Source organism: Adiantum capillus-veneris, chromosome 6 (genome assembly GCF_014529385.1).
Source record: "Adiantum capillus-veneris isolate H3 chromosome 6, ASM1452938v2, whole genome shotgun sequence".
NCBI lineage: Eukaryota > Viridiplantae > Streptophyta > Polypodiopsida > Polypodiales > Pteridaceae > Adiantum > Adiantum capillus-veneris.
Window position 1 is genome coordinate 10,971,816 of NC_140936.1, and position 25,498 is coordinate 10,997,313.

The 25,498-nt window shown below is 43.3% G+C and overlaps 1 protein-coding gene across 4 annotated transcripts; it reads right to left on the reverse strand.

Moving 5' to 3' along the window:
* Positions 1-1,693: 1,693 nt before the first annotated feature.
* Positions 1,694-12,538, reverse strand: LOC147455145 (S-adenosyl-L-methionine-dependent methyltransferases superfamily protein). 4 transcript variants are annotated; one of them, XM_086513983.1, is made up of 7 exons: positions 12,254-12,538; positions 4,517-4,617; positions 4,311-4,419; positions 3,007-3,125; positions 2,794-2,913; positions 2,539-2,679; positions 1,694-2,343 (listed from the first exon to the last, which is right to left on the reverse strand). In XM_086513983.1, the coding sequence occupies exons 1-7, from the start codon at positions 12,381-12,383 to the stop codon at positions 2,278-2,280; spliced, it is 786 nt and encodes a 261-aa protein (XP_086370109.1). In that variant the 5' UTR covers positions 12,384-12,538; the 3' UTR covers positions 1,694-2,277. The 4 variants fall into 4 exon arrangements, with proteins under 4 accessions (XP_086370109.1, XP_086370107.1, XP_086370110.1 ...); XM_086513981.1 differs by having other exon boundaries at positions 1,694-2,323; positions 12,254-12,537; XM_086513984.1 differs by having other exon boundaries at positions 1,694-2,328; positions 12,254-12,537.
* Between the last annotated feature and the right edge of the window lie 12,960 nt (positions 12,539-25,498).

Genomic DNA, 25,498 nt, shown 5'->3' on the forward strand with positions numbered 1-25,498 from the left:
TGCGCAAATATTGCTATATTGCATTGTGTGATATGGTGATCCTCTAATAATATATCGCTTTGCAAATACTCACCAAAAATAGCTAAGAGGGTGTTGGGGACGCTACTCTAGATGTTAAATCTTGTTGTGACATCAATTGTTGGAAATATGACCCAAGAATGAACACTAAGATAGAGAATTTGAACGAGAAGCTTAACGGCATGCAATATCCAAAGGACTCCTAAGTTTGTGAATACAAAGATAGGCCTTTCCCTAGAATGATGGGAGGCAAGAGAAGAAAACCTTACAGCGAGGGGAAAAAGTGTGTGATGATCCTAATTACGTTCACACGCATGATACGGTCACACATTTTATGCGCATCTTGCATGGAAATTTTTTAAAATGGGACTTGATTTCAAAGATTTTGGCATGCTTTTTACATATTTTGCATGACAAAATTTCAAAACACTGCCTGTTACAAAGGTGTATGAAAGATTGTCTCAAAAACTAAGTATTTTCTAAAAGTGGGTGAACACCTGACTACCCTAAGGGTGAGGCCTTGATTAATTGCTGGATAAATAGTTTAAGATTTTGGAGAAATTTTCAACTTTTGGGTGCTTCTATTTTGTTTTCACGTAAAGTGAGCGTCACCCATTTAGGCATTGTCATATCCTACTTATCTTCAATCCTTTTGTCATCAAACAACACCTACATGAGTAGCAAGCCAACTTGTGACTTCACTGCATCAACACAACCAAATTTCTCCGTCATCGTGCACCACTAATTAAAATGCTACAAAGCATACATGTCATGTGAACACCAAGATATGGAAAATGGCCAGCGGGCCGCCTCCCGGAGGGGGAGGGGGAGGGGGAGGGGGGGGGGGGGCGCTGCACAAGAAGAAAACACAATTGAAAAGGGAGGCCCTTTGCCATATTAAGAAAGAGACTAATGGACACCTCTGTAGTACCATTAGTGGGACGCATTATAGTTAGCCTCAAACTAAAACGAATGTGGATGGTAAAGCTTGGCTCTTATACATACATTCTGTTGGCATGTATTAAGGTACTAAACCATAGTTTTATGACACATAAGAGTCACAAAAAATTGCATCAGACTTCTTCAAAAATTTCCTCTTATCAATGAAGGCGAGCGATTTTACAAATAGCAACAAATTGCCTAGACCCAAAAAAACATTTTGAATTTAAAGTTTTGGTAATAAAAAAATCATGCACTTTTGAAATTATCATCAATCAAGATCATGCACTAAAATATTCACTGCCGAGAATGGCGTTTACACAAGCTTTAATTTAAAGAACCCCACATGAATACAACCTTCACATACATTCTTCAATGGAGCCTAAAGAGAAGGCAGATTTTTGAAGGAAAAAAAAAAACATTACATATTTGCAAGCAATGCAAAATAGCAAGTATTGAAAGGATCCAAATGAGCAACCCACAGCTGTGCGTTCGAAATTGCCAGGAAAACCACCCATGCGGCGTCTTACACTATGGTCCATGCTGTGACGAGCCAAATGCTCCAATTGTATCACCATAACTAAGATCATGAACTGTATGCATTTGATCCACAAATTCTACAATCAAGCCATGAAAAAGCACAATTTCACCCAATCTTTTCACTTGATACGGAGAATTATTGGTGTGTGTGAAATTACTCCCTAGAGTGGTAGAACTCAGATACATAAACACATGATACTGAAAGGTAATATGCTTGATGGCAATGTTTCAAAGTATCATACAGCGAGAGCTACAATTGACATACATACATCATGGACACACAGCTACCACAAGCGTGTGCATTGTAATTGGCGCTTGTGACATGAAATTTCCTAGAGGGGCAAAGCTAGAGAAGCAAACACATCACATTGTAAATGGACATGCTTCGTGAAGAGGTTATCAAACAACCATACCTGCAAATCTGCACATGACATACATGTAGAGCTGATGGATGCAATTTGCCTTGATTTTGCTCTTTTTTCCCTTGCAACAAAGTGAAACATAGGAGCAAAACTTTTGTAAGCCGTTGAAAACCATCCACCCAAGTGAACGAATTGACATTCTTGTACTTGTGTGGATGCCTAAGGACCAAAATTTTGACTGACAAAGGCATTCTCAAAGAAAGAACATGCTTGAGATACATTAAAAAGGAGCGGCAAAAATAATCATGTTAGGGAAGAACAATGCCAATTCCACCATGCGGAAGCAGAGCTCTAGGGGCCTCCATTAAAAAAGCTCTTCTATAACCAGTCTTCAAAAGTCTCTTCTTCTCCAGACTCCTCAGCGAGCTCCATCTCTCTCCGTGCATAATGAACCTGCAATGGGACTTCCCTTACAACAGCCAGACTGAAATATTTGTATATTTAGAAGTCACCATACCTCATGGTTCTCTATTCACTCTCTCTCTCTCTCTCTCTCTCTCTCTCTCTCTCTCTCTCTCACACACACACACATGTGAAGAAATGGTTCCTACTCCTTCCTCCTTTGAAAGGGGCTGCTTTCTGTATTCGAATTCATAGACAAAGATGATGTTCGGCAAACCTGATCATCTGACAAGCGTAGCTGTTCTGCAGCAAACAGGATACACGCAGCCATTCCATCTAAGCTAGTTGTGTACATCACTGAACTTCGTCGAAAACCGCAGCCCAGTAAAATCTTCTCCAACAGATTCTTCGCTGCATCCTGACATTCGTAACAAAAATCTCACCAAGAGAGGCCAAAAACCCACCCTTTTAAGAACATGATATTTGCTCAGCAGACAACATTCTCACCTCATTTTGACTCTCCTATACTCACCTCATTTAACTCTCCTATGCTCGCTTTGAGGGATCCAATCACTAGCGAACCTTGCATTATAAGACTGCTCACATTTGCTAAAACTCTTCGAAGCTTTGTTTCTGCCTCAAGATTGATGCCCTGAATGAGATCAATAACCAAGTAAACTTCCCACCCATGGAGGCTTCATCAACACACGCTCAATTTTTGCTATAGGAACTCCTGAAATTTGACCTGTACAACCCAGACACTCGGCTTATTTCCTTGATAGCCTGCATTTCGCAGTCTGTCAGTCAATTCCTCTGATTCTGCACACTCCACATCCACATTCCGGACAAGCGATGACTTCGGCACTAATGACATGAGAAAAAAAAATCTGCCTTGATCAGTATCCCTCTTTACATCCAAAAACACCCCACCTACTTCAACCAATCTTTAAAATCCCTCCTGAGAGATGGCAATATTCTTTGTATCAGAAACAAGGTGAAGGTTCAATTTGGTATTCTAAAACAATAAAATGAAAGGGAAGTCAAGCCATGTAAGCATGTGAAATGAAGGCAGTGGCAAGGGACCCATTGACAAACTAAAAAGAACTAAAAAGAAAAGAAGATTTCAATTGTTCACATGAAAAGGTAGGTCCAATCAATATAAGAAACGATAAAATTTCAAATGTATGCCTAACCCTATTCTCCTCTAAGGCTTGTTCTAGAAAGTCAAAATCCACCATTCTATTGAAGCTGAAATGTGACAAGATAGGCTACAACAATGTCTCTATTTGGTTGCTTGAAAAGACTGACAATAGAATCCGCTCAAAGGCTATAAGCTGCATATTTTGTACAATCAAATGATCCTGATTCAAACAAGAATCTGTAAAACCCTTCCAAGGATTTTATATTAAGACATGGAATCACTGACCACCTTAAAAAAAGCACAGTTAAAAGGATGGACGACAATTTGCCTTAACCTTGATTTCAGTAGATCTAACAAGTTCGGCTTTAAGTTAAGGCACATTGGCAGCATCTAAGATGTAGAGCATCCAAAGGAGAGTGCAGGCCTGGGAAAGCAGAGATCCTCAGTCCTTTGGAGCGCAACCACACATGGGAAGCCTTAGGCATGTGCCTGTGTTTCTCTAGATCTGTCTTGGTGACAGGAGGAGATGCAGCAGTGTATTGCTCTCAGAGCACGTTAGGGTCTATGCCCCTGTTGAGGGTCTCATGTGCAAGAGCATCTAAGATGAAGGATAGATGACAACCAACAGTAATTTTGGCTTAACCTCGATTTCAGTAGATCTAACAAGTTCGCCTTTAAGGGAAGGCACATTGGCAGCATCTAAGATGTAGCCACTAGAAATGTTGCTTGTTGTTTCAAAACGCACACTTGAATATATTCAAGTGGCATATGGAGGGCTTCCTACACGCACTAACTTGTCTCTATTACATTATAAAGCCACACTCCATGAATTTTTCACCAATTTAAACCAATATGCAGGTAAAAACAGATGAGCAAACAAATAACAGATCTGCTGTACTAAGTGTTACCTTCTGAAACCTGGAAGCCTGGATATGATGAAACTTGAAAAATTACAGTCAATGGGGGCCATTGGAGCCCGCATGATATGTGATCCTCTCCATCTGTTAGTAAAACTATCTGTTCAGCATAAAAGCAATACAATGCCGAACCTAAGTAGCAGATGTAGAGGATGCTACAACTTCATAGAGACACAAAATCCAAAACTTGAGCTTGCCTGACGAACACTCCTAGCCTTCTCGGATAATGCATCAGTGAGCTTCTCCTCAATGAACGCTTCAGCCTTGAAAGAGGCAGCAGACTGGTGGTGGTTTTTATCTGTGAGACACTCAAACAGCAGCATACCAGAGAATCAGCAGATCCACACTTGCACTCCACAAAAGAAGCCTAAATTAGGGACATACTGTAAAGCCTTTGCCCCTTAAATGTGCAGTTTCACTTCCAGAAAATCCAGGACCCTTCTGCAACTAACCCAGCTTTTTGGGAACACCTCACGTGAGCCTTTTGTTTCAGTTCAAGGGCAAAGCACATTGAAATGTAGGACTGAAAACGTTCATGGGTGAGTTTCAAACATTACAAAAAACAGCATATGTTTCACATACCAAATGAACAAATCAATACTTCAAATATTAGACCCTTTTGCATCTTCCAAAATGTGTTTCACGGTTAAAATGACTATATACATGTTACAGGACACCTGAGCTTTGTGTCAAAAAGCTATAGAGAAATCTAGAGAGCAATTATTGGTTCAATTTTGTGTTTTACTGCCCTTGGTGATCCCATTGGATGCTCTATCGAACTCTCTCTCTCTCTCTCTCTCTCTCTCTCTCTCATTCACAGAGGGGGATCACTGACTTCTTTAGAGCAAGGACTAAGCAGCCAGATGAGCATGCTTCACAGCAGACTTCAGAGCCCACTTATACTAGAGGTATATTAGTGAACAAAGGCAGTGAGCTCGGGGGAGCTAGACGCCCACGCCTACGAGGGCAACCACGACATAGACTAAGCTCCATCAGAGGATCAGGACTATTCTAGCACGATATAGGAGACGCCCAATACGACTATTTACAGAGGCGGACATTGACGAAGCTCTTCAGTGACCAATGCAATACTTTCTCGGACAACGCCCGATGCCGGGCATCCTCGGGCATTGATGATGATTTTAGTCTGACGATTTTAGCCTCACTTTACTTCATTTTTATTTTTGTACCCAGACATTGGATTAGATCCACAAGGATTGTATCAGTTTGGTCTCATAGGTTATTTTGGCCTGTTGAAGACGTTTAATATAATATTTCATTTCATTTCATCTCATCTCTCTCTCTCTCTCTCTCTCTCTCTCTCTCTCTCTCTCACATGGTTCTCTCACTGTTTTTAGGGTTTCGTCACTTCTTCTTTGCTGTTTTTAGGGTTTCGAAATTGCTTTTTGGCTGTTTTAGGGTTTCGTCACTGTTTTTTGTTGTTTTTAAGGTTTCGAAACTGTTTTATGGTGTTCTTTAGGGTTTCAAAACTGTTTTTTGGGTTTCATCACCGTTGCTTGCTGTTTTTTTAGGGTTTTGCCACAGTTTTTTGCTGTTTTTAGGGTTTCAAATCTGTATTTTGCTGTTTTTGAAGGTTTCACAAGCATTTCTTGCTGTTTTTTAGGGTTTCTTGTATTTTATTTTATTTTCGTTGTTTGAGAGTCTCTCTCTCTCTCTCTCTCTCTCTCTCTCTCTCTCTCTCTCTCTCATGTGGAAAGCATCCGCAAAGTGTCAACGGCTTCCCCCACATGTAAGAAGACGCATCCCTCGCCGGCCGCCTACAAAGCCTCTTTCCTGCGGTCAGAGAAGAGGATGTCGGCAATAGAGAAGGAAATGCGAGAATGGAGAAACGAAGAGGAAGAGTGGAGGGGAGAGGAGCACTATTCTTCAAAGATGAACCGAAGAAAGAGATGGCATGCGTAGGAGGATCGCTTCACTCGAGGAGAAAGTGGTCATCCAAGATTCCATCATCCGAAATCTACAAGCAAAAAGTGGGCAACTCGAAGAAGGCGAAATTCAGCCATCCATGATGGAAGAATTAAATACCATGAGAAAAGAAATACGGGTTATCAAGGAAGGTGAGAGGAAGAAGTCATGGGCCGCGGTCATCTCCGCAACACGAAAGAAAGTAGAGGAGGCCGAAAAATGGATTGAGGTTTCCAAGAAAGGGAAAGGTAAGGAAGCTCCTTGTACACCCACTCTTATTAACATGTTACAAGCCTCACATCCATAGAGTGGACAAGAAGAGTGATGGCCTTGGAGAATCTTCAAAAGGGAGAGCTCTCACTCTACGCTTTCCCTCCTTGGAAGAGAAGAAGGAATTCTTGAGAAAGAGGCCTACTCTCAAGAAGATAGTTATTTTCCTCAGTGATGATCTCACTCTCTCACAGCTTGTGTATATGAGAGAGGTAATGCCAAAGAAGATGGCTACTTGTTAGTTGCAGCGGAATGAATGTTGTCTTTTCTCAAGATTAGTGATCTTTATTGCTCAAGGTTCTTTTTAGTTCTTTAGGGAAAGAGAGAGCTTTCCGTCTTATGGAGAGTGCTATGATCACGAACAAAGTGAGAGGATATTGTGCGTGCAAGTGAATGAGACTGAGAGAAGGAGAGAGAAGAGATACGACACCGAGAGGTTGTAAAACCCTCCTCCGAAGGCCCCACTCTCGTCGACGAGAGTGGTCTATTCTTTGATTGCACAAAGGTGTACAATGCGTATGCAATGGACTATGCAACTTGGTCTATGCAGATGACGACGACGGCTGAAATCTGAGATCTTCTAATCGTTGAATTTCGGGACTGTTTCGGTGGCTGAAAATGACTGTTTTGGCTGTGTTTTCTTGGCTAAAAAATGAGGTTTCTTAGGGCTGAAAACTGATGGTCTTTACGGGCTGAATCTGCTACACTTTAGGTGACTAATGCCGGTCTTAATTTGCTGCTGAAATCCAAAAACGCCAGGGGCTAAAATTGGTCCTTCTGTCGCCGGGGTTCTGCAAATGCAAAAACGCTAGGCTGATCTGCTGTGTCGTGATGACGCCGGGGCTGACCTACTGTGCACAAATCGCCAAGGCTGATCTGATGCCAAAAAGCTAGGTCTTCTGTGGAGAAAACGCCAGAGTAGTCGCGGGGGTTGGTCTTGCTGAGAAGTTGCCTGTTGAGCAAGGTGCTCCTGCTGCCTCTTCTGCCATTTAGTGCTAACTTGGGTTTGCTTATATATTAACTTAGCAAAATTACCCTACCTACTTTTGTTGGAAAGTCACTTAAAACTAATAAGTGAAAATACCAATAAATAGGAAAATAGGCTAAATGCACTGGAAAATTCCCCTAACTGATGCTAATGGATTCTGATGGGAATTCCGATGATCATGCTGTGTGCAACCGGAGGATATGCATCTATGCTAAGTGACTGGGCATGCACGATCTACGAATAGACTCACAAAAGTGCCAGATCACTGCTAATCTAGCTTGATCGGACTGACTGAACACTGCTGTGGTGTAGCTTGTCCACGGACACATAGGGTTGGGATGTGTCACGTGACACTACTTGGAATTGTAATGGATCTATGAGGTTGGACGTTGGTGCCTTTGGGAACAGTTTCAAAGATAGGGACATTGTTTTCTTCTCAAAGACTCATCAGGCCCCTGGACAGCTTATGCCATATGTGGTGGGATACAAATGGGAGACAGCCCACAAGATAGTCGCGAGATCTGAGCATGGGAGTAGAGGTTTAGGAGGAGCAGCAATGCTATTTAGGGAGGAATTACAACAACTACTACATATTGTATGAAGAGATGATCGTGCTAGATACATGTGGGTGAGGCTGAGAGCTGACACGGGCCGATTTTACATTGCCATATGTTACTCCCCCCCAGTACGTCAGTATATGCTGCATCCAAAGGACGGTCGCCTTTCTCTATACCAGATGATGATATATTGGAGTTTTCTAGGGATGGTGATATCATCCTGCTAGGGGACTTCAATGCCCGAACGGACAAGTCTCAGACAGTCTTCTACGACATTTCAGATGAGATGCTTAGAGAGCTGGATGTGGGTGAGTTGGGGCTGGACAGATGCTCACATAACAGAGAGCAGACGAAGTATGGGAGAGACCTCATGGAGATGACGACTACACATGGGTTAGCCATACATAATGGCTTACAACAATTTCTTGGAGCAGCCGGTTTCACATGCTTTCCACACATACACGGGACCAGCAGTGGGCCATAGTTACCGGGGAACGCATTCCCTAGGCCCTGGAACGCCGGAACGCCGTTCCCTCGCCCTCTGCCGAGCCGGAACGTCCCGCAACGTTTTGCCGTTCCCGGTGACCACCTCATACCGGAACGGTCGGCCGGAACGGCCAACTCTCAAAAATGGGGAGAAATAGGCAGTTTTTTGCAAATTTCTAGTGAACATTAGGTGTTTTTGTAAGTGTGCAAGGAGTCAAAAAATAAAATGCACCCCCTCACACCCATTTGCTTCTCAAGCATTATTTGGGTGTTTTTTATGCCTCTTGTTCCGCGTCGTTCCTGTTCCGCGTTTCGGGTAACTCTGCAGTGGACTGTAAGGTGCAGCGGAAGTGAATGTTGAACTTTGCTCAAGATGAGTGATCCGATCGTGCTCAAGGTTCCTTTTTTCTTATGAAAGGGAGAGCCTTCCGTTCTTTAATGAGAGAGTGTAATGGACACAAACAAAGTGAATGGACACTGTGCGTGAAGGTGCATGAGCCTGAGAGATAGAGAGAGAAGAGAATATGACACCAGGGATGTTGTAAAACCCTCCTCCAAGGGCCCCACTCTCGATGGGGAGAGTGGTCTACTATTGATTACACAATCAAATACAATGATGCTGATGCAAATCTAATGGCTATGTTGAGGCCGACAGTGTGGACGACGAGGACGAGACTATGGCTGAAAACTGAGTGCTTGGGATGCTTCTTGTCGAGCTGTCTTTTTTTTGGCTTGGAATCGCTGGATCTGCTGGTCTTTTATTTGTTGAACTTGCTGATGCAAAATGCTGGAATGTTGAGGGGGAATCGTGGCTGGAAAACGCTATGTGGCTGGCTGTTTTTCTGCTACAAAAACGCTGAGAAGGCTGGCTGAAAAACGCTAGGATGCTGGTGCTGAAATCGCCATGGTGCTGGCTGAAATGCTGGTGCAGGAAACGCTGGAATGGCTGAGTGTGGTACTGCTGCAAATCGATGACGTCTCAGGGCTAAAAATGCCAACTACAGAAGGCTGAAAACGCTGGCTGAGGCTGCTCCAAAAACGCTGAAGCTTGTTGGAGAGAAAATGCCAGGTTGAAGTGTTCTTGTTCTTGTTGAGAGTCGGCCTGCTGAGCAATGCTCTTGTTGCCTCATCTGCCAGAAAGTGCTAGCTTTGGTTTGCTTATATATTATCTTAGCAAAATTGTCCTACCTAGTTCCCAACAAAAGTCACTTGATAAATAAGTGAAAAATGTCAAAAATAGGGAAAATAGGTTTAATGCACTAGAAAATTTGTCACAAGACGGGCACCACGTGCCAATAGAAAAGAACAAACTGAACAGACTTTTAGCACTTCAATTGTAACTTGCTTCCTTTAAAATCTTCATCATAAAACTATCCCTTGTACTTGTGCTGAAAAGAACATACCCACAACTTAACTGTGCAATCAATATCCAATACACAACATAACTCCAATACTCAAACGGAGAGTAAAGAAACCGGCTCGGGGAACTAGCCCGTGAAGAACGTTGGGGCCGATTTGTAACATGCCAAAAAACTGAGCAAAAAACTACAAGGAAACAACCTGCTATACTAGCCAGTCGTGGCCAAATATGCACACCTGAAGAAGGGCTGCCCCCAAGGTTGGAGCTCTCCAAAGAGATGTATTGGAAGAGGCATCCAAATGTTGCTGACTACGGGAGTAGAAACTAGATGTCCCCACTAACTACCGACACTACGTCCAAACCTGTCATCCAAAGGATCTCGACAAATTTGTTGTCGATCATCAAGAAAAACTACCCATAAAGGGTTGCAAACCTGTCCCAAAACTGGTGTAGACTAGCTGACAAGGATCGTATATAGTCCCACAACTAATACTGACAAGCTCACAAGAGGGCAAGGAAGTGACCAAATCTGTAGGACCACACTATCACTGGGGAAAGGAGAAAACATGGAGAAAGGAAGGGTCCGTACTCCAACATAACCTCCTTGTACTGTTTCATTGTTGGCTAAGGGTTTGGCACCACATGCTCCACCTCTAAACCTCATCCAAGGAAGTCAGATGATCAAACGAGAAGTGGTTCTACCGTTCTGGAGGTATAGGTATCCCCCTTTGCCTGTCAAAGCCAACTACAACACATGCACTGGAACATGTACCTGAACTGCTGCATACAGGATAAACAAGAGTCTATTGAAGCCGGAACTAGAACTTCCATCCTTAGATGGAAAATAAAAAATCATGGAACATCCCCTGCTTCAAGTGAGGAAGAAATCCCCCTCTGTCATCCATAATCCACAATTTGGAACAAAAGTGCAACTGAATCATCAACCTGCTACCCAAAGGATAGGAAGCTCCATCGACATTTCCAAGAAAGACGTGCATTTGCAACATGCAAAACAAATCTGCCAATCCATCTTGTCGTAGAAAACACAGCCATGGAAAGCTCCTCCAAAAGAGATAAAGAAGATCCTATTGTTGTCCAAACACTTCCCTCTGAAGAAGAAGCCGAAAATGAGTAGCTCCCCCCCTCTGGATCCAACAACCGCATGCTTGCTCTCCTTGCGGGAAAGCAAGGTAACATGACTCCATCTGGGATAACTAAAGCAATCCAGTACTGCTACACATCTTGGAGTCTCCATCGGGTTCCCCTCGGTGAAAAGAGGTCGGGGTAATCAAAGGTAAAGGCGGGGAAGTCATAGACGAAGATCCAAGGCCTCCGCATACCCAAAGCTGTCCCAAACTTGGAGAAAACCAGCAAAAAACAGCAAGCTTCTTCTCTCTCAATCATGTCCAAGACCACACCGGATCAGCCATTTATGAGCACTTAGGTGGTCGTAACACCATAGAGCTCTGATACCATGCCAAAGGTGGCAACAGAAGATGCAATGAGGACAAGTCCTGGCTCGTGATCCAGTGGGTACCTCGATACAAGAGGAGTTGGGCACAAAGATGGCTTTCTATAGAGAGCGTTTTCTCCAACTCACAGGAGACTGGTTTGTGATTCGCCCCAGCTATATGGATACACATCTATCTCATGGGTTACGGTGTGCCATTGGTAGATACGGACATCTTCACACCAGCTTGAGATTGAAGTAGCTAGCAAGATATGCCGTCTATGCCATATAGATTCGGAGATGGAGATGCATTATATATGTCAATGCACAATGTGTTACAAGATACGGGGTCGCTTCCATTGACTATTCAGACAAGTCTTCAAACCCTTCTCTAGAGTCATGAGCTATCAGGATTAGAGATGTCTTGGATTGTAACTACTTGAGTTACACAAACACAAAGATAATTTAATAAGGAGATCTGGAGAGACACAATCCCAAAGGTAAATTACTGATTTCTTCACACCGAACACTGGACAGATAGAGGTTCACACCGAACACTGGACAGATAGAGGAGCGCAAAGCTCAACTCATACTCACACCCGCGGTACTCTCATTGACCGAGCATTGGAGCTAGGGAGATCAAGACGCCCACGACTGAGGAGAGGAGCTTCACAGCTTCGATGGAGACTACAGCAGACGATTCGAGCCAAACTATCTAAACATCCAGAGTACAAAGGAGGACGGATTCATCACCCATTTCACCCTCTTCGATCCAGACGTGGTATCATTTGTTTTGTAGCGGATTGGTCTCATAGTTCATTTTGGCCTTTTGAAGACGTTAGTTAATATATCATTTCATTTCATTTCTCTCTCTCACACAGAATAACGAAGGCTTACCGCACAATATTGAAGAGGAGGAAAGCGTATAGCTGCGAGATGAGGGACTCTTCCAAAATAAGGAGGCTCGCTGCTGAAGGCTCAGGGCTCCAAGCCAGCCATGCGGAGAAGAAAAGACCCGTGCGATCATCTCTAAAGAAACTGATGAGAGATAGAGTGTGTATATATGTCAGAGAGATTCATCTATAATTCACACGGGCATGAGGAGATGAGATCAAGGGCAATGGCCCCGACATCAATCGGGCGCACTAGAGAAAAATAATGCCGGTTCTAACCTCGGTACTTTCACCCGGTCATCTAGGCTAGGGTTGAGTTCAAATCAAGTGGCCGAAGCTCAATTTTGAAGGGGCTCACATTAGGCGGTGGAAGACACAAAAGTTTCTCCCACAGCCCCCCAGCCCAAACTCTCTTCCACCCTTGACATACCGAAAAGGAACCAATGGGATGCCCCCACCATCTCTGGCCCACCCTTAAGTGCATCTCCGTCCTCTAGCCTTGTGTGAACACTACAGGGTGGAAGAAAGAGAGTTCACTGCCTTCCGCTTGGAAGAGGGTCCAACTTAGCTTTCTTTCACCCAATTGATGTGAGCCCAGCCTAGGATAAAGGCCCCATAATAAGAACACCCAAATTGGGGGCTTAATATGAGGCCTTAATTTTTCTTTTAAAGGGGATTTCAGGGCATATGTCGAAGCACCAAGTGCAGGTGCATGCTTGGAAGTAGGAAAAAAACAAAAACAAACTTGTGTGTTGCTAGAAAATATGGATTATTTGCAATCCTTTGTTAAAAAACATGGAGTGGGTGGGAGGACCAGTAAAACCCCTACACGTGTCCTTATATTTTTCAGTTTATGCGTTGCTTCCGTCTAATCAAGCGTCCATCGTGATGCCCTTCAATAAATGGTTTTTCTAGTGAGAGGATGGTCCAGATCCTATCATTTCATGTTCAAAGGTGAGCTGAGTGGGATGGAGCTTTCGAATAAAAGGTGTTGCAAATAGTGCATGCATGGCAGACGAGGTTGCACAGGTGAGGGAAAGGCAATTTCTTGCTTTCAAAGCGTGCACCTGCAGTTGCCATGCACCTTGTGCCTTCTATCATCTATGAGCAACTTCCCCTCGACTTTGCATGGTGCATGCAACAAGCTGTGATGATGTGCAATGATTCCATGCTTGGTGATCTGCAAAGAGAGAGAACATGACACTTGACTTGTGCTTCCTTTTGTTAGGAATTTTGGGCTTTGTCCTGTGTTGGTGTGGATCTTCTCTATCCTACTGGGATGCATAGGTGGCACAAAACCATGTGGTAGCATGTGGAAAAGGTACCTTAGGGTGTGGGTACCCATGGGGGTCCTTACTAGAGGGTGTGGACTCTGTATAATGAACTCTTTTGTACACACTTTTAGTTAAATCAATCAATCTAGTTTTGTGTCTACGTTCTACTCTATCTCTATAACATTTTCATCAGCATGTTAACACCATGAATGCTTCTCTCTCCAACCCTCCCTAAACTCTACAAGTGGTATCAGAGCCGACGGTTGTTACCCTAGGCCTATTAATCTTCCTTGTTGCATTAGTATTCTTAATAATCCCACTCCCTAATCACCACTTGGGCATGAGCATGCTCCACTACCCATCGGTGATTAGGAGAGAGAGGACATAGCACTCAAAAGTTTTGGTTTTTTTGCATAATCGCCATCATCAATTAGCCTTGCATTTAGAGTGTTTTTGCATAATCAGTGTCTTTAATTAATCTTTCCATAAGTGTGTTTTCATTGCATTAATCTTGTGTGTGGATAGTGCTCTCTGATATCTATGCGAGAAGCTCTCAACCTCTGCAATCCAAGCCCGAGAGCTCCCTCATCTCTATTCCCCATTTTTGCTTTAAAAAAAGGGCATGGAGTTTCATGTGTGTGGTCTACTGCCCGGATTAGCATAAAACGTATTCTTTTCGGAAGCCTCATACAAGCAGGCTAGTGGCATGGTGGTTAGCTCAAAATGGATAAGCTATTCTTGGGAGTGTACAAGGTTCAACTCCTGGCTTGCTTTTTTTGGTAAGGTGAGGTGGTCGGATCCACAAGGGTGCCAAGGCCAATTGAAGGAGGATTTAGGTCTGCAAGATGCACTTCCCATGTGGAGGAGCCTAAATCACAACTAGACGAGAGCCCCGGAATTGAAATAGCTTTTTGAGAAAGTCGAGTTTGCTAGCTGTTAGCCCCATGAGCGTCGCAAGAAGAGCAGTCAAACCACACTCCCCCGTAGAGATGTTGTCCCACAACCCCGAACACAAGCCTCAAAGCATACCACCAAGGGCTGATTCCCGCCAGCATACTCACTTCCTCCAAAACACACCCTACCCCAAGCAAGGCCTGCTTCCCGCGAGCATGAAACAGAGAGCACCTTCTTTCCCTCAAAGCTATCAAAGCTTCAAAGAGAATCCCAAGGCATGAAAGGATTCATTCTTCTACTAGAGGGTGTGGACTCACCTAGAGTTAGTTACTACTCCTAAAGTGCCCTGAAATGTCACCCACGAGTTTTCAACTTGCATGGGCTGATTTGGACGCCTTGTATGAATTCATTAGTGATGTCAAAGAAGCAGCCTTGTCTAGCTCTATATAATGAGCTCTTTTGTACACACTTTTGGTTGAATCAATCAATCTACTTTTGCATCTAGGTTCTACTCTATCTCTATTGTGTATCTAGCATTGTCATTGGCATGTTAACACCATGAATGCTTCTCTCTCTAATCCTCCCTAAACTCTACACCTTTTGAAATTGATAAAAATCAACCACCCTGGCCATGCTTGGTGACGTGCACCCACGACTTAACCTTTGCTTCCTATGGCAATGGATAAAAATTAACCATCTACGTTTCCAATTTTGCACGTACATCTTGATGTGCACGCGCACACACACACATTGTCTGTCTGTGTGTGTGTGTGTGTGTGTGTGTGTGTGTGTGTGTGAGAGAGAGAGAGAGAGAGAGAGAGAGAGAGAGAGAGAGAGAGAGAGAGAGAGAGAGAGAGAGAGAGAATTTTAAGGCTTTGTTCGGGTCTTATTGAATGCAGAGAGGTAAGAGGAGCTTGAGCTAATAAAAAATATTGGTAGGTGAGATTTTATCTCACTCAATAATCATGGAGATAGAGCATTGTATGATTACAATAATGACAATGTGTTGTGCTTTGAGCCAATGTAGATTTTTGTTTAAAATTCGGACATAAAAAGAAACTTCGAGAAGAAGATTTAATTATTGAAAATTGATACTAAAAAGAGAATTGTAGACGTGATCATTTTACAATAATGTTTAAACAAATTGACATGTTCTAAAGTCAAAATCTGTTTTTTTGTTGAACTTGAGTTGCCTATGCATCTGACAGATCCTCGAGCATAGCATTGATCCAAAAGGTTGGAATTAATACTTTGTAGAGTTACATCGGTTGGAAATCAAAGCAAAAGCATATTGTATAATGCACTTCAACAGAATAGGAGTCGTAGATCAAAAAAATAGGGGATAGGAGTCGAAGATAAAAAAAATAGCATTCCAAATGTTGCAAGGTGGATAGTTATGTTGAGCCTAGAGCTTTGCCAAATTGTCCTGTAAACTCTTGACAATTTCATGCTTGAATCTGAGCGCTCTTTGTTGTTCCAAACCCTCAGATACTCAAAACACCAACTCAGGATACCACTTTCGAAGTCCTTCCCACCAACTTCATTTGGGAATGCCATTTTTGAAGATTGTATGCCTTGTTTAGCATAGCTCAGCCTACTTCAACCTTACATCTATCACAGATATGGAATTTCTTGAATCGCACTTGAGAGGATATCCACTTTAGTAGTAACTCCTCCTCCTCCTTCAATGTGAGCATTGTGAATGGACCTTTCTTCTTTGATTGTGTGCGTCCCTCTTCCCAAGAGGATATGGCTGATTTTCTTATGCCAAATTTAATGGAGCATCTTCTCAAGGATAGACCTTTCTCACAAGCTACAAGAGCTTTTTCCATGTCTTCTTCAGTCCATTGTAGTGTTGAACGGTTTGCAATTTTCTTCTTTTGCTACTTATTGGTTGTTTTAATGGAGCATCTTCTCAAGGATAGACCTTTCTCACAAGCTACAAGAGCTTTTTCCATGTCTTCTTCAGTCCACTATAGTGTTGAACGGTTTGCAATTTTCTTCTTTTGCTACTTATTGGTTGTTTTCTCACCCTGCATGGGAGGTTCTTTGCTCTCTAAGTTGGTGATGCGAGTACTCTGCTTCAAAAACATAGCTTTGGCTTGATGAGCTAGAAAGTTGTCCTTTGATAGGGACTTGTACTTTTATTGGGCCTTCACCCTACACTTCATGACTCGTGTGCAAGCAATGTGGTTAATGCTTACTTTGTTGAGGAACTCATTCATCCCATTGTAGATCCCATGAGCACATGTTGATGGAAGATACAATGGAGGGAGAGGTGGGGATCCCATGACAAATATCAAGTCTTTTACCACCATCATCTAATAGTGATTTGCCTCATGCTTGCACCACAGTTTACACATGGAAAATAAAAACAAACGCTATGATGCTCTGGTATCCCTCCACAATTATGAAAAATTAGAAAGAGTGAAATATATGAAGATTCTCCTCCCTCTCTGTCTCTCCCCCTCAAGGATGGGTAATGAGCGAGATTTTTGGTCACAGAGGATGGGTACAGAGGAAGCTTTTACCATGATTATGTAATAGTGATTTGCCTCATGTTTTCATCGCATTTTACACATGGAAGTTAAAAACAAATGCTATGATGCTCTAGTATCTCTCCACATTGTACTACTTCTGTACTTAGCAGGTGTGCTACAAAAGCTTTGCATTGTATGAATCCTTATGAATCTTGCCATGATCAAAAGCCATCTATCGATCACATGCACGGTTTTAGTTGTTTGGCTTATGATTTGATGCCACAAACGCAACGCAAAAAATTGGATGATAAGGCTGTCAAATGCATTTTTGTGGTTATAGTACTGCAAGCAAAGGTTACAGGTCGTACCATTCGCAAACAAAGTGTACCTTGGTTTCACGGGATGTTGTGCTTGTGGAAGATTCTGTTCAGCCCTTGCTATCATGTACTAGAGATGTAATGTAAGCTCACATGACATTTATGACAGTTTGTTGCCTCTTTTCAGTGGTGGAAATTTGAATGTAAATTTGAATGAGGAAAATGTACAACGTATGGGGTTTCTAAAAATGTTACAGATTGGCCTATTACTGATGCAGATGTACATGATGTACTTGATGTGGAAAGGGCTAAGAATGAGCAGGCTAGAGGTATGACAAAATGGTTGGTGCATACTTTACATGATAATAAATTTGGTTGTCTAGTCATACTCGTTCTTCTCGCCATGCATCTTGTTATGCTTTGGCTGTTTCTAGCCTATGTGATGTTGAGAAACCTACGTCTTTTGATGAAGCACATAATTCAAACAAAAGGATGGTTGTCATGCAATCAAAATATGATGCACTTATAGAAAATGACATGTGGATTTTATGCGATTTGCCTCATAGCAAAACGACCATTGGTACAAAGTGGGATTACAAGTTGAAACGTAAGCCAGATGGTGAGATTGATCGCTATAAGGCTCAACTTGTTGCAAGGGGTTATGCACAGCAAAAAGGCATAGATTATGAAGAGACTTTTTCTCCCACTTGTCATATGACTAATGTGCGTTTTCTATGTGCATTGATAGCTCATTTTGGATGAGATGTACATCAATCAGATGTTTTTACTACTTTCTTGAATGGTGACATATTTGAGGAAGTTATGTTGGGGTATAAAGCCCAATGTGGTCGCCCAGGTAAGTGGGCGGGCCGCCAGGTATGTACACATATTCTTTTGTAAAAACCTAATAAGAACTCACTATGCTCTACAGATTACAGTAGAGCGAGTTCACCATATCGTCGTGCTCTTCTTCTTGCACTCTCTCTCGCGTCGCACTTCCGCTCGTACTCCTTCAACTGGTATCAGAGCTCAGATCGAGGCTCGGGACAGCATTTGCAGGTAGCCAGAGTCACCTACTCAGATTGGAGTGAGATTCGACAGGCGAAGACACGGCCCCAAATCATGTGGGTAAGTCCAAAGGGCTTGGTTTTCTCAGAATTTCATTCTGAGGTCATCTCGGCCACCGTTCGTCGGCTTCGACAAAGATCTGCGCAGGCCATTTTTTACTACGTGGTCTCGGCGGGTGCAGATCCGACTCTGCAATTTTAGTGTTTCGGCCTACGACTGCAAGTGCTGAGGATATCTGCACTTCCAAAGTGCTGATTTGTGGCTATCTACACAACGAAGAACGGCTTACAGTTCTTGGAGGCGTGTCACATACGACACGGGCGCATCTACACACAGACTGTAGGCGACATCCACTAGTTCATCAGGTAGCTTGTGTTTGCTGCTTGATATTCTAGATTTCATCCTGACATTGCAGGTACTTCCACATGGGATGTATTGTCAGAGACGATGTATGTCTGTTGAGGGTTTGCTGGCTGTGAGTCACGCAGCAAACAACTGCCGCAACGGTTACAACATACAGTGGGAAATTTGTGGATGTATGACTTTGTGGGAAGTCTATGTACTGTAAGATTTACTGCAGCCTTTGTTGAGGGTCGAGTGAGGTTTTATTGAGATGGGGGATTCTCGAATGTTGAGATCCTTTCAGTGATACAGGTCTTGGAGCGATCCCTCGAGCACCCTTAGATAGGCAGCTAGGATGTATTGACTGTGAGTTAGACAGTTGGGATTGCATCTTTGCTTTACTGCCGTTGAGGCATTGTTGCAGTCTATGCTTACAGGACAGTGCAGGATAGTGAGAGACAGTACAGGTGCAGGACAGGTTTACCCACAGCTTACAGTGTTAGAGGGACAGTGGTTTTTTGAGCTGTTTTTGGTCTGTTTTTTGAGTACACCAGAGCCATTTTACAAAGGAGACTTTGCCAAAATTTATGTAGAATCTGAAGCTTTCTTGGTTCATTTGACAGGTTGATATTGGTTCAAAGGTTAGTTTACAGGGGAACTCTGCTGAATTTTTCCCAGGAAAGTAAACTACTGTGAAGCGTAGATATGGCTGGATCACAGGACACTTCTCTTTACAATATCAAGAAGCTGGATGGAACCAATTTCCCATTGTGGAAGAAGCAGATTTGGCACGTGTTGGTACAAAAGAAGCAGATAAAACCTATAAAGCTCAAGGGGATAAAACTAGAAGATATGGACGAAGATGAATGGAGCAAAATGGATGAATTGGCACTTTCTACCATTATGCTGACTTTGGCAGAAAGCGTCACTTCAATGTAGCAGACGAGATGTCGGCTTATCAAGCATGGTTAAAGCTGAGTGATCTTTATGAGAAGCAGAGTGCAGCTTCACAGGTATACTGGCTTAAGAAGCTTGTTGACTTGAAGATGAAAGAAGGGACCCCTATGTCCAATCATCTGAATGAATTCAACACCATCTACAGTTAGTTGTCAGCTCAAGGTGTCAAGTTTGATGAACCTGTTAGAGCTATGTTCTTGTTGATCACATTTTCGGAAAGTTGGGACACTTTTCGCACAGCTTTGAGTAATTCTGCACCTCCAGATGGTTTGACCATAGCAGGTGTAGAAGGCAGTCTGCTTATTGAAGAAACCAACAGAAAGACAATGGACAAAGGCAAAGGAACAACCTTAGTTGTCAGGGGAAGGACCAAAGAAAAGTACAAAGGTGGAAAGAGGGATCAGTCTCGTAGCAAGTCCCGCAGTGCGAAAGGCAAAAGTGACATAGAATGCTACCATTGTGGCAAGAAGGGTCACATGAAAAAAGACTGCAGAGAATGGAAAGTAGAAAAAGGCAAAGAGAAAGCAGAAGACCATGGTGAGAAGAACAAGTCCTCAGTGAAGATTCAAGAAATAAATGTGACAAACACTGTTGCAGAGGATGACAGTCTAGTGTCAGGAGACATCTACTTCTTGAAGAATACAATGGACTCAGCTCTTCTTACAGTATCTGATGGAAATGCACTGAGTGACTGGATTATAGACTCAGGGGCATCACTTCATGTGTCTTCAAACAAGGAGTGGTTTACCTCTTATGTGACCACTAAAGATCATGTTCGGCTAGGCAATGGGCAGACATGTGAGATCTTAGGTGTTGGAGATGATCAATTGAAGTTTCAGAATGGCTCTTCTTTCACGCTGAAGAATGTATGACATGTTCTCGCAATTACAAAGAGCTTGATCAGCACAGGTTTACTTGATGATGCTGGCTACGTCACCACTTTTGGACAGAACATGTGGAAGATATCCAAGGGTTCTATGACAGTAGCACATGGAGTAAAGTATGGAGGACTTTACATGATTTATGTATCAAATGTCTCTAAAAATGTAATCAATGTAACCGAGCAGCCGAACGTTTCTTTGTGGCATAGCTGGCTAGGACATATGTCCAAGAAGGGAATGGAAATCTTGTCTCGTTCTGGTTATTTGCCTAGCTTGTCATTTAATGATTTTGAATTCTGTGAACATTGTCTGTATGGTAAGCAAACACAGCAGCTACATAAGCATTGAAGCAATAGAAGAGATACACAGTTGGCACTTGTTCATAGTGATTTGTGTGGATCTATGCCTAACCTATCTCTAGGGGGAGCTTCTTACTTTATGACATTTATAGATGATTACTCGAGGAAGGTATGGGTTTACTTTCTCAAGCACAAGGATGAAGCGTTTAGTGTTTTCAAAACGTTTGTGACAATGATGGAGAATCAGAGTGGCAAGAAGCTTAAATGCTTACGCACTGACAATGGTGGAGAGTATGTTTCAAAGGCCTTTCAGGACTTTTGTGAGTCAAAAGATATAAAACGTGAACTTACTGCTCCTTACAATCCTCCTCAAAATGGTGTTGCTGAGAGGATGAATAGGACCATACAAGAGAAGGTGAGAAGTATGTTGTTGTTAACCCTCACGGCTCACGGACACCCCATCACCTACGACGGACGTGTATTATGTATTTGGTAGAGTCAGGTACCGGGCTTATCGGACCAATAGGAAAAGGGTAAGAGTGATCGCCGATGAGAGGCGCACTCTAACTGGGACATTCAAGGGATTAGTTGACGAAGCATGGGCGCCCAAGTGTGAATGGGGTGAGCTCATATAAAATCCAACTAAACCTAAAATTCACTCATTCTCTCATTTGTGCAATAGAAGAGTGCTCTTGCTCCATCTTCTTCTTCTTCACCTCCTTGTGTGTGTGTGTGTGTATGTGAAAGAGAGAGAGAGGGAGAGTGTGTGTGCGATCGAGCATTACGAAGGCACGACGGCGGCGAAGCGGTTGAGCGCGGCACGACTGCAGCTTCTTCTTCATCGCGGTGAGGAATCCACCATGAAGGCGAGCGTAGAGCGGTGAGTGACACACCCTTTGCTCTCTTGAGCTTGCTAGTTTAGGCTTGTTGTGTGCTTGGAGCCATTTGTGGCTCGCACACGGTGTATCGGCAAGTCCTTTGCTTCGACAGTGCGGCAAGGAGCGCACATTTTTGGCGCCGTTGCCGGGGAAATGCCCTACACTAAGCTCGGTTAAGAACTTTACGGTTTCTTGTGATGCAATTTCAATTGAAGGATTTATGAAGAAGGAAGGTGTGTGGTTGTGTGGAGAAGATTTTTGTTACACTGTACTGTCTTTTTTGTTTTCTGTAAAGAAGGATTTACAATTTTTTTGCAATGTGTTGTTAGAATTAAGGTATTAGCTATGGAACGTTAGTTCTGTAAGGTTCAATGTTAGTTCTGTAAGGTTAGTTTTGTAGATCTGTTAGCTACTGTAGTACTGTGTAAACAGTGTTAGAGTGTGTGTGGCAGTATCTCTATTAGCTGTAAGTAGATAAGTTAGGTGTAGGTTAAGTGTGTGTGTGCGCGCGCGCAGCGCGGCCGCGGCGACTTTTTTTTTTATAAAAAAACTTTTAAAAAAAAACTAAAAAGAAGGATCGGGCTGGGGATCATTCCCCAAGCTCAAGCCCAAACCCAGACCTCAGTCCTCAGTTTTAAAATATAGTTTATACACCTTGTTATATTTAAAAACTATTTTTAGGATTTCGAGGACTATAAAGACTATTTTTAGGATTTCGAGGGCTTCACGTAGCCGAATAGGGAGCTGTAAAGCACGACACGTTTCTTTAACCAAAACGCTTGTCTTGAGCTATTACATGCCATATTTTGTGGCTTGGTTACAAAAAATAACCAAGAACAACGAAAAACTTGGGTTATAAACACATTAAAAAAAAAAAAAACTAAGTGAGCGGCCTTCACGGGCACTCACCAACGCGCTTAGAGTGTGGAAGTCATATGAACCTACGCTCTGGACAAGTGTTAGAGCACGGGCATATTGGTAGTGCCTCCATTTACGCGGGCACCCATTATTCCTCCACCCTAGGTTCTGAACCTTCGGTCGGGACTCAAGGTAGCGCGACCCAAGATCCTCATATCGCGTCTAGTGATTCTTCCTCTGACTACGAAGTCATGGAGGGGTATCCTACACCAAACCCTGATAGTTCAAGTCAAGACATGCATGCCATGGGCCCACGGCCCGGGTCCAGCGTGTTTAGCCGCTTAAAAGAGACCCTTAGTAGAGCTACTCGCTCCGAACATGCGGTTAATGAAATAAATGAAGGGAGTGGGGAAGTAAATTCGTCATTTATGCCTAAAATAGACTCTATGCTTCTTGAGAGTGTGCATGTGAATGTTCCATCCACTGCACCTCCTGATCCTTTAGGACTATCTCCCTCTGAGGTTTTACTACCCGATGGTAGGAGTCTTGCCGAAGTGCAAGAGATCGAACGCTATATGCAAGCAACAAGGGAGAGGGAAATTGAGAACCTACGAGGGCTAGAACAAAGTCGAGCCCTGAAAGCAAAGGCTCCTATGACAACAATCATGCCAGCCGAGCAACCGAGTGCTCCCAAGGTAGCAGTCACGGAGGGGCAAGCGATGGGGAGCAATAATGCTTCCACTTCAAGGGAAACCTCCAGCACTCCAGGCCTAGATGGGATATTCCTAAACAAAAATTGGGAGTATGACCTACAAGCAGAAGCTTTAACTGATCGGTACACAGGACACACCTATCATGTGGGTTGGTTAGATGTTCTACAATCCACATCGGGTGCTACTAGCATAGATGAGCAACAACAGAAAGTCTGTGATGTCCTCCATAGGATTGTCAAGTTAGAAAGACAGAACACAGGGATCAACATGCCTTCAACAGGCCTAATGAGATTCTTGGATACGGGAAAGGCCAACCAACCAACCCTATCACAAATGGAGACTCCCTCAGTGAGCCCCATTGATCCTCCATATGTTGTTTCGCCAGGAGCCTCAGTACAATCTGAGCCCACAAGTGGCAGCTTTACCTTCCCAGATCTAGCTCATCTTTCTCTTAATGACACTACGGCTACCATGCATATCCCAGTGGTGAGCATGACAAGAAGTACACCATGGAGTTCATTTGTTAATACTGCGCCGATGCCTAGTAGCACAGTGCCCCCAACTATACCTACATGTATGTATCAATCATGTGCACCTGTCGTACCTCAGCCTCATGTAGCTCCTACACCTCCGATTATTCTAAGAGCTTACAATCCACAATGGAATTATCCAAGCTCTTATACAAGTGGAGCCATGCCATTTAATAATAACATGCCATATCAGGCACCCCCTATGCCTAGGGCCATGCCTGTAAACTTTGGACCACCGTCTGGTACACCACCATACGAAATTTGGGACCCCAGAGCCGCTTGTATGCCAAGGCCAAGGCCAACTCCCATCTCACATGTGGTTCCAGGAGCACATACACCCATTATACTTGCTCAAATAGGAGATTTGGCAGCATTTGCTCAAACTATCGGTCGCTCTATTGCGGAAAACATGCGTAGTGCACCTGATAGAGAGCCTAGGAGCAAGGCAGTTCAAGTAGCTAAGCTCACACAAAAATTCAGTGGAGACGGAGATGCTAGAAAGAATATGGAAGTCTTTGAACATGTGTGCGATTCCTTGGAAGAGCACAATGAGCTACATAAGTGTAAGGCTTTGAGTTTGACCCTAAGCGGAAAGGCTGGAGATTGGTATAGAACCTTAAGAGTAGAAGAAAAAACGATCTACTCTACTCTTAGGAGACTGTTCTTAAAAGAATACATACGAGAGGGAGTACTTTGGGGTGTAGCCTCTCAGCTCCAGAAAGCCCAACGAGAAGAAGGTGAATCCGTGAGAGACTTCATTAGTCGCCTAAAGAATTTGAATTCTCGATGCAATCCAAACGAGCGATTCAACAATAACCAATTGCTCGATAGATTCATTAGGGGACTACGACATGAAAGTATCTATAATGGCCTAGTCATTAGAGGTATCACTACTTGGGAAGCAGTCACCATGAATGCAATCCAATTGGAGGATAATTTAATGATTGCAGGAGAAAGAGTGTCTGCCGAGCCGAAGTCAAGTAGCTCGCAAGCATCAGGGCATGAGCCAATGAAGATAAAGCCAATCGTGAAAGAGCAAACGATATCTGAGATGACTTTGGCAGATCTCACCAAGGCCATCCAAGAAAGCCTTAGGGGTAATCGTGCTCTACAAAACACTCATATGTATCCAAGAAGGGAGCAACAATGGTGCTCAATTTGCTTGGGCCCACATACTACGAGTGAATGCCCTACTTTCAGAGTAAAGTTTAACGGGACTTGTAACGCGTGTGGTAGGTATGGCCATCAAGCGAAGGATTGCCTAATGCTTAAACGCATCATGGAAAATAGACCGCCTATAGCTTGGGCAGACTCACCTCAAGTTCCTGCATTGATGCCTACCCCACCCATGGAGCAACAGTTGCCATTACAGCACATGGTCCCTAGAACCCAAAATGTGGTCCAAACCACACCGTTGCCACCTCCAGTGCTAGGACCGCAACCCCCTCATCCAAGAGTTACACCTATGAACCAAATAGGTTGCGAGTCATCTAGTACTTATGTAGATTGCGAAGAGGACATAGACTCTAGTATCACCTATGGAGTCGACATGCTTGAGGAGTGTCCCATGTACTATATGGAAGACCATTGGGGACAAATCAAACCAGTATATCAAGCTACTGCGCTAGCAGCAAGAGGCCAAAACATTAATAGTTTTGCGAGGAGACCACCTCTTCAGTGCTACGAATGTGGTGGACCACATCGAGTAGCTGAGTGCCCCATTAGAATGCAAAAGAATGCTGCACTAATGCAAACAAG